The following is an 11,017-nucleotide window of genomic DNA, read 5'->3' as shown; positions in this document are numbered from 1 at the left end:
TCTCCCTCTCCCTCTCCCTCTCCCTCTCCCTCTCTCTCTCTGGCTCTTCAAGATGGTTTCTCAGTGTAACCATCCCTGGCTATCCTGAACTTGTTTTGTAGACCAGACTGGACTCGAACTCAGAGAGATCTGCCTGCCTCTGCCTACTGAGTACTGGGATCAAAGGTTTGCACTACCACACCCAGCTTCTGGTTTCTTATTTTAAAAAAATGAAGTAAAGGTCAGGGATGTAGATCAGTGGAGGGTGGAAATGACAAGGAAGTCTCTCTGTGTCTCTCTTTTAAATCAGCTGTAGGGGCTGGATGGGACTCAGTTTGTGAAGTGCTTGCCTACTGTGTATGAAGGAAGCTCCAAGTTTGGACCCCTACCCAGTAGCACATACAACAGTTCTGTAATCCCAGCCTTTAGAAAGTGGAAACAAGTGGATCAGAAATTCAAATCATCCTTGCTTTTTTTTTTTTTTTTTTTTTTTTTTTTGGCTGTAGCTAATGTGGAAAGTGTGAGTTGGGTACAAGTAGCAACACAAGGTGCAAGAGCTGCGGTTTTACTTAGTCACTTCCTCATTGTAAACAGGCAGCTTTGTAAGCAGGCAACTGCTAGCCAGGGCCTAACGTGCTTGAAACTCTAGGTTCAACTCTAACCCCCTCTCAGTCTCTGACTCTGACTCTGTCTCTGTCTCTCTCTCTCTCTCTCTCTCTCTCTCTCTCTCTCTTGTCTCACACACACACAGTAGTCAGGGCCTAGCATGCTTGAATATACTTAAACTTAGGTGCTATAAGAGCCTACTGTCCATCTCAGCTATATGTTGTATCTACCTTATTGCTTCTAGGCTCTGAATTTTGTACTTCAAGTTACTATACTAGATACTGCTGGCAACACATCATTAATAAATATCTAATAATAAGTATCTAAATAAAACCAAACATGGAAAGGTATGGTAAAAATAATAGACAATAGAACATTTTCTGCTCTTTTCTTTTTTAACTAGAAGCCAATTTGATTCCAGTCAGTACTGCCCAATAAAATACTGTGTTAATTCATGATCTGAATTCTGGAGTGTCAAAATAAATTATGGCATACTTTGAAAGCCACAAAACATTAATTTTATAATAAAAAAAAGACAGTAGACTAATACTCTTTAGCCTTTTCAAAATACGCTATAGGGGGCCTGGAGAGATGGTTCATTGGTTAAGAGTACTTGCGAGTGTGCACACACAGAGAATTTTTAAGACAGGGTTTCTATTTAGCTCTAGCTGTCGTGGAACACGCTATGTATGTAGATCAGGCTAATGGTCTTGAAATCAAAGATCAACCTGTCTCTGCTTCCCGAGTGCTGAGATTAAACTCACATGCCTCCATGCCTGGTTCAAAATTTAAAAAAAAAAAAAATTGTAAAGCTAACTATTAAGGACATGCTCTTTCCTTTCTCCCTAACCCCAGCACAGATCATTTTTGCTCTGGGGTTCTGCCTTTTGGGATTCTACCCTTGTTTTTGTTTGCATCTTTCTTTTCTTGATTTAATTTAAAAAATTGTATTTATGTGTAAGAATGTTTCATTTGCATGTAATCTTTGGTTGGTATCTGTACAGGTCAGAAGATTGTATCAGATCCCTTGGAACTGGAGTTACAGATGAGAATTGAACCTAGGCCCTCCAGAATAGCAGCCAGTGCTCTTAATCTAGACAAGCAACCTCTCAAAACCCTTATTGCTTTTTTTTAATTGTCCATTATTATTAGTTTTAATTATGTGAATTTGTAGGTGTATGCATGGGTATGTAAATATGAGTTCTGGTGCATGTGGAGGCAGGAAAAGAGTGCTGGGGTTTTAACTGCTCAAGGTTGGGGGCAGGAAGCAGGTGCTTGGAGTATGAACTTGAGTTCTCAATAGAGCCTGGTGTGGTGGTGGTGGTGGTGGTGAAAACCTTTAATCCCAGCCTTTAGAAGACAAAGCCAGGTGGATGGATCTCTGAGTTTGAGGCCAGCCAGGGCTACATAACAGAGACTATGTCTCAAAACAAACAAACTAAGAGCAGTATGTGTGCTCTTAATGGGCTCTTGTAGAATTAAATAATTAATATGCCCCGGTGGCAGGTTGCCTACCCACCTCAATGCTTTATGTTTCAGAATGAAAGACACACACACAGCCTTTATATTTTGATATGCCTTAAGCAGCTCAACAGCTGGGCCACTGTGCAACCTTCACCACCTCCCATTGATAATTCCAAGTTACTACTTACTAAATTCTGTGTTCTATCTTGGCTGCCTTGGACCCTATTGGGCTGCACTCTTGGGGCTCCTTCACATGGCAGCTATCCTCTGTCCTACACTCTTCTCAGACATGGTGAATCTCCTGTCCTCCATACTTTCCAGCATGGCAGATCTCCTCCTCCTCTCAGTCCCAAGCCTGGAAATCCTGAAAGTCCTGCCTCTGTCTGCCCTGCCCAGCCATTGACTGCTGGCATCTTTATTTACCAGTCAGAACCAACTGAGGTCAGGGTCCCTCAGTGTCTTACATGCAGACATGTACAGGTCCCCAAAATTGGGGACTCAAATTAACATTAGAATACAAGCAGCAGTAGGCCAACCCCACTACATTTTCCCCTTTTGTCCAATTAAAAAGGCTTTTTTTCTTTCAGATATATATTGAACATAATTATGACAATTATGTAAATTATAAGGTATGACATACACTTATAATGTCCAGTACATTATCTTTGTAAATTTAAATCTATCTTAAAGAGTTTACAATTCTGTACTTGAATTTTGTTTAATTTTAACTTGTAATACCATCTGAAAACCATCCTTTCTAATCTAGAGCATCTTCTTTAATGTTAAATAACTTAAGTTTAATTGTGAGATTATAGCTAGTCTTCAACCCGGTCAGAGATCTGACTGAGCCGTCTCTGTAAATCCAACATCAGCCCTTGTTGACCAAAACCATGTGATCAATTCTATATGCCCAGTAACTATAACTGTGATTTTGGAATGTACCCCTTACATAAAATGTGACCATCTTGAAGTTATTCTCTCTTGATAGTTTCCTAGGATAAAATATGAAGATAACAGAAAAATAGCCCACAATCCTATTACTACTGCAGTCTAACTGTGTTAGCATATTTTAGTCTAGCTGTTTGTGGTCCTCTTGCCCTATGCATCTTTAATGTACAAATAGATATATTACAGTTATAGCACACTTGAGAACTAGAGAGCCTTCGGAACCACCCAAGGGAACTGTTGTAACAATTCAGGTAAGAGTCCTGGGGGCTGGGAATAAGTCACTGGCTACAGAGATGGTGGGGGACTGAGTTGTTTTCTGAGCTAGAATTAACAAACTTAGTGCTGGTTTCAAAATTATTTTTAGTTTTGGCTTCTGAAAAGAGATGGAGGAAATAAAAGGCAAAGGGATATAATTTCTGGGGAAGATACTTGGATTTGTACATGTTGGGGTTTGAAACTAAAATAGACCATCCAGAAGAAAATACGAGGATTTGAGATATATAGCAAGGACTTGAGGTAGTAATCTGCCTGGAATTTGAATAAGAACAAGCTTTTAAGAATATTTAATAGTTAAGCATGATACCTAAATAGTTAGGTCTTTCAAACATGCATATCTGGTTTTACTTGTTTATAGAGTAAATTTGTTTCCTGAAACAAAGAAGAAATTTCATCAATTTGATCTCTATAGAATGCCACTGAACTTGAAAGGGTGCTCCCTTGCCAACTTCATTGGTGTCTTCTAGAACAAAAAAGAAAAAACTAAGAAAACTTTTTCTAAAATGCTTCTGATGGGATTTGGTTGATATGAGTTATTTATTTTATTTGAATGAGTATAATTCATTCAACCTAATCTTGCATTTAAAAAATGATAAAACTTTGGGGGTTTAGCTTAGTGGTAAAGAATTTGCTTACCAAGTACAAGGCCCTTGATTCAATCTCCAGCAGCGAATGAATGAATGAGTGAATGAGTGAATACATAAAAACATTGAAGATTGTTTCAGTGATTCCTGAAATGCTAAGCATGATCCTAGTGGCTATGTTAAGGAGATTCCTTTATTTGATCTAGCATGGGGGAGATAAAAAATTAAGAATATAAAAATATAAGTCAGGAGGCTGGGAAGATGGTTTAGCAGCTAAGAGCAAATAACTACTCTTACAGAGAACCTGAGTTGATTTGCACCATCCACATTGGATGACTCACAAGGGATCCAATGTCTTCTGGCCTCCTCAGCCACCTGCACTCATGTACATGCCCAAGTGTACATAACTAAAGATAAAGTAAAATGCCATACATATTGACGAAGGCCTTGAATCCCAGTGTTCACAGGCAGAGGCAGATGAACCTCTGAATTTGAAGCCAGCCAAGGTTGCATGTGCATACATACTGTCTTAGTCAGGGTTTCTATTCCTGCAAACATCATGACCATGAAGCAAGTTGGGGAGAAAAGGGTTTATTCGGTTTACTTCCACATTACTGTTTATCACAAAGGAAGTCAGGACTGGATCTCAAGCAGGTCAGAAAGCAGGAGCTGATGCAGAGGCCATGAAGGGATGTTCTTTACTGGCTTGCCTCCCCTGGCTTGCTCAGCCTGCTCTCTTATAGAACCCAAGACTTCCAGCCCAGGGATGGCACCACCCACAAGGAGCCCTACCCCCCTGATCATCAATTGAGAAAATGCCCCACAGCTGGATCTCATGGAGGCACTTCCCCAACTGAAACTCCCTTTTCTGTGATAACTCCAGCCTGTGTCAAGTTGACACACAAAACCAGCCAGTACACATACCTTGTGTCAAACAAAACAAAGTAAAGTGAAACAAAATCTAAAATGAAAAAATCAAGACAATACAAACAAATCCCGTCTTGGATATGTGAAAGTGAGTAACTTGGACTGTGGCCTGGAGCTTAGTTGGTAGAGTGCCTGTCTGACTGGCTTGATCTCCAGCACAGTAGCAACTGAGCATGGTGGGCACACTTGTAATCCTAGCACTCACATTCAAGGTCATCTTGGGCTACATGAGACCCTGTTTTTGGAGGACAGTGGGGAGGATGATTTGATTAAATGATATATTGCTTTTCTGAAAATACCAGACACTCATTTGAGCATTCAGGTGTGTACGCACCACATCATTCAGTGTATTGAGAACGTTTTTTACTATATGCAGCAGGCTGGTGTATCACCTGTCATTAAAAGGGGGTGGGGGTGTTGTTTTTTCACTAATAGTAAAGACCTTTTATTGTTCTTGTGTTTTGAGGTAGGCTGTCCTGTAACCCAAGCTGACCAGACTGTGCAATTAATTTTAAACTCTAAAACCCCCAAGCCCTGGCAGTGCAGGTGTGCAGCACACCCAGCTCAGAAAGGGATCTTACTGTGAAACCAAATGTGTAAAAAGTTTGGAATCCTGCATTGTTACCATATTTCTTTGTAGTTTTTTAAAGTTGCGGGGGGTGGGGGGGGGGCAGTACATGTGTGCCTGACACTCATGTTTCCACATAGAGGACATCTTCACCTTGTAGGTCTCAGGTCATCTGGTTTGGTAGCCAGTGTCATTAACTATTAGCCATCTTACTAGCCCTATTTGTAATTCTTTAGACAGAAAATTCTACGACAGTAGTTAAAAATCATTACAGAATTCAAATCACATAGAACTTACTCGTAATCAAGCTGCCTTCCGAAAGTAAGACTTAACTATAGGAGTAAAAGCCTAATTAGGAACTTCACAGCCAGTTAGAATGTGTTCTCTAGAGGGGAAACGCTATCTGTCTGTGTGGGGCTAAGGCACAAAAAATGTTACATCAGGTTTTATTGTTTGGTTTTGTTTTTGAAGCAAAGTCAGTACAACCTTGGCTGTCCTTGAATTTACTCAGAATCAGCAAGATCTTCCTGCCTCTGCCTCTGCCTCTGCCTCCAAGGCTAGGATTAAAGGTGTGCACCACCATATCTAGCTTTTAGTCATGTTTTTTGGTGTCTTTTCAAGGAAATAAAGGCTCATGTATATTCTAAGAGTTAAGCAAGAATACTTCATTCAGAAGCAAGATAGTATCGTTCAGAAATTGCCTGTCTTCTAGAGTGACAGTAGCCACATGAGTGAGAGAGTAGTTATTTCCTGAGGCTTTGCTTGTAAGGTAGGAAAGGCTACCTTACAAGGGATTAATTATTAAGGGACATTTGGGCTCTCTAGTTGACAGACCTGAGTTGTCCCTTCTGATGATATATCTGATTTTAATTAATTAATTATAGTATATTTATGTATAGGCACAAGATGGTAAATAGGAAATTCTTTCTAAAAGTTCAACCCATGACAATTTGTCTGGTTGTTCATATACCCAAAACCAACCTGTTTCTCAATCTTGCATATATCTAAGAGTGTATTTAATTAAGTGATTAAGGGGAGGAGAAACTTAGTCTATTATGGGTAGGATGTACAACCCTCTTTCCATTTCCACCCTTCAATTTAATGGTGTATTAACCAAACTTGCTACTTTAGTTCTGCTGTATAGGGAGATCCAACTCGGGCATATTGTGGATTTACTCCTCTGATTTATCCCTGTCAGAAGAACCATTCTGCATTCCACCCACTCCAAAGGGATGATTCATGAATTGGTGAATATAGAATCCTTTAAACAAACCAGGGCCTAAAAAGACAGTGTGTACACATGTGTTAGGAAAAGAGGAATGAACAGTACATTTGAGAGTGAAGAGCCGATTTGTTTCCTTTTTATTTGTAAAATAATTAAATATGTTTGTTTTTTAGACCTTATTGCAATATGCAAGCAACAAGAATGCATCAGAACACATTGTGTGTCTTCTGGAGGTATACCGCCTTGCTATCCAAAGCTTTGCCAGCGCACGTCCATTTTTAACTACTGAATGTGAAGATGTCCTCTTAGTGCTTGGCAGATTAGTCCTGTAAGTTTAAGCTCTTAAATTACTTAAGAATTGAGTACTGATGGTTATGACATTTGCCTGACTTCTTCACAGTGGCACTGTTTATTCTGCAAAGCACCAGTTCCCTTTACACTGAGCCTTCTCCCCTTAGTTCCCAAGAGGTAAAGTCCGAGTGAGGCTCCAGCTAAACAAAATCTACCTTTAGAATCAGTCTCAGCCTCGCCACGCCCCATATCCCCACCACCCCCAGGAATGACCTGACTAGCTTCGAACTCACTCTGTAGACTAGACTGGCCTTGAACCCAGAGATTCACCTGCCTCTGCCTCCAGAGTACTGGGATTGAAGGCCTGCGCCACCACTTCTCACTGAAGTCTTTTCTTACTCAGGTTTGTACTTTGAGTATACAGTCCATTTTCCTTCTCTTTCCCTTAGGTATAGAATGTGTGTTAAACAGTTTGTGACTGTGACCAAGTGCCAAAGAAAACGAATGAAAGAGAGGATTATTTTGGCAGTTTCAGGGGTTTTAGTTCATCATGAGGAGGAGGCCTGGCCAAGTAGAGCCATCTTCATCCTGAAGCAATAAGCAGAGAGAGAATGCCTACCCCAAGAATGGGTTTGCTCCCTTATCTTCCTAATCCATCTGGAGCTCAGGCTTTCGACGGCACTGCTTACCTCAGCTGAAGTATCTCCCTTAGTTAATCATTGGTGGAAATGCTTCCACAGATACACCCTGTCCGCCTTCTAGGAATCTCAGTCTAATCAAGTTGGCAACCAAAATTAATTATCATAGATTTAGGATCTGGAAACGGGTTATCTTGGAAAAATACCATATACTTCAGGGAAGATACTGTGAAACTTTGCAACTTGATTACATTTTTTTGAACTGAAAATAATTTTACCAGCACAGAATATCAGTATAGTAAAGCCACCCTACCTGTGTCCACAATCATTTAGCCATTTTAATATTAGGTTGCCTAGTAGCAGACAAAATTACACCATTAACATGGCTCATCTCAGCAGCTATTCAGATGTAGGCTGGCGCTGTCTCATTTAGACTCATTTTATCCCATTAGTACCCTGCTGGTCAGGGTACTCTGTATCTTTTGTCTAGCCCTACCTGTTTGTATTTTCTTCACCACGGCTGAATCTCTAACATTTTTGTGGAAGGTTAGTATTCCATATTCATCCCATTGTTCTCCCTACCAAGTCCCACTTACTTCCTGCCACTTGATATCAATCTCTACAGGCAAAGTGATGCGCTGTAAGATTTAGGTGAGCTGTTGGCAGAATGATATTTTGAGTTGTTCTTTATTGACATTTTTGGGAATCTAAAAGTCCTTTTCTGTTACTTCTTCCCTATGCCTGGGCAGTAGTTGTTGTAGAAGGAAGAGTCATTTTTGCTTGGTTTTTAGAAGAGAAGAAATCACTTTGCTGATCATTCTGTTTCCCCTGCAAGTGATAGAAACTGAAGTGGATGACAATCTGCATCTTTCTATCACTATACCAACTAAACCCACAATGTCCTGAGATCTTGTTCTTGGTCTGTAGGTATGGGTTGCCTTCCTGTACAAGTGAACACTGCATACAATATGACTTTTTCTTTGGAAGGCTCATATATTTCTAAAATGTGTTAAAACAACAATGTAAACATAAAAGCATTATAGTTTTTCTTGTTATTTTAATACTTGAAAAACCAATAGAACAACTTCAAAGAAAACTTTTAAAGAGTGTTAAGTATTTAAAATATTTAGAATAAGTATAAAATTCTTGCATTTTTTTTAAAATGGCACTTAATTTATTACTCTAACCTCGTTACATACTTACATAGTTATTTGCATTGTAGGAGTTGTTTTGAATTACTGCTTTCAGTATCTGAAAGTGAACTGCCCTGTGAAGTCTGGGTACCATTCCTTCAGTCTCTACAGGTAAGTCTATTTTAACTCAAAGAAATTCTCTGCATAGTTGTCCAAACATATATTTAATTATTTTCAGCAAAGAAACTTTGAAACTTAGAACAAAACCAAGCTAATTACAGATTTATATATTAATGATTATTAAACTAAAATACTAAGATTGTTCGTAACACAGTGCCTTGTCGATCAATATAAATCTCTAGATCAACCAAACTAGCTGTCATAGATTCTTTTCGTACATTATACTCACAGGAGACCGCGTGGGCTCTCACCTTCCTAGGTGGGTGGAGCAGACTAGAAAATGGCAAGCATCCTGCCCAGCAGCAGTGTCAAATGATCCGTTAAGGGCAGAGACTGAAAAGGTATTTTATAAATACACTTACAAACTAGGGAGATGTTCAACCAGTAAAGCTCCTGCCTTGCAAGCATGAGCATCTGAGTTTGGATCCCCAGAACCCATATAAAAAACTAGGTATGGTACCATAGGCCTATAATCCTAGGGATGTGAGATAGGAAACAGAAAAGAGGATCCCTAGAGCTCATACCTGCCTAGCCTAACCTACTTGGCAAAGCTCCAGGCCTCTTAAACAAAGAAAGTTGGTAATATGCTGGAGAATAACACCAAGGTGTTGACCTAAGTGTGCACACACCTGCACATACATACATACATACATACATACATACATACATACAAACAAATAAACATTAAATAATATGAATCATTTAATTACTGATCTCACTGCTTTGCATCATTTTATTTTAAATATTTTGTCCTTTAATCAAGTAAACCTTAAAATGTGGAGATTATTTGATTCTCCATTTATAACATGGAGGCACACATAGAAAGTTAGTTGCCTAGAGTAACACCCATCACCTTCAGATTCAGAATCCTTTATTGATGGCTTCCTGCAGGACACATATTTCACAGTAGCTTGGACCTGTTTCATATGGGCACAGATAGATATTTGTATATTAAAAACACATTTTAAAGTATGGGAATGTATTTCCTCTGGGCTCTCTACTACAAAATGAAGTGATTGTGCTGTTTTTCTCCTAGGGGAAGAGACAACTCTTTGTCATTCCTTCCAATTTAAAACTATGTAATGTGGTTCTGACTTCTCACAGATCCAAACAGCTATTAAATTCATCTTTCGTGTATGGCATGTTGATTTCTGCATTTGTTTGTGTTTTGCTTTAGGTTGTTTTTTTTTTTTAAGCTGGTCACACCATGTGGGCTAGCCGAAATCCAAGAGCAGGCTGTCCTTGATCTCAATTTGTAGCCGAGACAGGCCTCAATCTTGTGACAGTCCTGCCCTAGCCTCAAAAGAGCTGGAATTACAGATATGCAGCAACACGCCCAGATGAGCACAAGTATTTTTGTCTTGATACATTGAGGGCTTAGTTTGGTCCTAGCATGTTGCATTCTAGAAGGACACACATACTTAATTTTTGTGGTGCTGTTAGTTGTTAGTATTTTTATTATATCCTCCCTAGACAAAATACTTTCATAAGCTACTTTATTTTCTTAGAGTGTTTGCTTGAGTAAAAGAAGTGCCTCTCCCCCAGTGTAAGTTTTAATAGTTATCAAACTTGTAGGATATATTTTTTTAATGTGTTCAATAAAATTAATGGAATTTTTTTTTTTTTTTTTGAGATAAGGACTTGTTACGTATGTATCCTGGGCCAACCTTGAACTTTTTTTTTTTTTTTAAGATTTATTTTGTTATATGTAAGTACAATGTAGCTGTCTTCAGACGCACCAGAAGAGGGCGTCAGACCTCATTACAGATGGTTGTGAGCTACCATGTGGTTGCTGGGATTTGAACTCATGACCTTCAGAAGAGCAGTTGGTGTTCTTACCCGCTGAACCATTTCACCAGCAACCTTGAACTTTTGATCTTCTTTTCTCACCTCCCAAGTGTTCTGATTGATAGGCGTGCCACTGTGTCTGGCTTTCCATCCCCACCCAGAATATGAATTTGTATTTGAAAGGCTTCAGATGGCACCAAGTCCTTGGTGCAGCTCTCATGTATTAGAGAACCTATTCTGAGCAAGTTTTTGTCCTTGTTCTTGTTCTTGGGGCTGGAGATTAAGCTATGTGATGTTGCTCATGCTGAGCATGGGGATAGTGTATTGAGCATACACCCCAAGACTGATTGAGGTCGAGCAGGGCCACAAATCCAAATCCAGATATTAAGATTCTATGGTTTTTGGTTTTC

At 39.4% G+C, this 11,017-nt stretch overlaps 1 protein-coding gene and 1 long non-coding RNA gene across 3 annotated transcripts in view; both read left to right on the top strand.

The window, feature by feature from the left end:
• The window catches only part of Rlf (rearranged L-myc fusion), a 62,011-nt gene that overhangs the window by 19,907 nt on the left and 31,087 nt on the right, over positions 1-11,017 (top strand). For both annotated transcript variants that reach the window (XR_004121038.1, XM_031378524.1), the window contains exons 2-3: positions 6,751-6,905; positions 8,729-8,810. Coding sequence is in view for 1 of the 2 variants with exons in the window: in XM_031378524.1 (XP_031234384.1) it covers positions 6,751-6,905; positions 8,729-8,810 (237 nt within the window). In the remaining variant the exon portion in view is untranslated. The remainder of the gene's footprint in view (positions 1-6,750; positions 6,906-8,728; positions 8,811-11,017) is intronic.
• On the top strand, positions 8,817-9,967 carry LOC116096565. The gene is made up of 2 exons (XR_004121040.1): positions 8,817-9,160; positions 9,856-9,967. It is a non-coding gene; the product is annotated as an uncharacterized LOC116096565 (long non-coding RNA).

This window comes from Mastomys coucha, unplaced genomic scaffold (genome assembly GCF_008632895.1).
Source record: "Mastomys coucha isolate ucsf_1 unplaced genomic scaffold, UCSF_Mcou_1 pScaffold18, whole genome shotgun sequence".
NCBI classification, from domain to species: Eukaryota; Metazoa; Chordata; class Mammalia; order Rodentia; family Muridae; genus Mastomys; species Mastomys coucha.
This window is presented reverse-complemented; position numbering and strand designations above follow the sequence as displayed.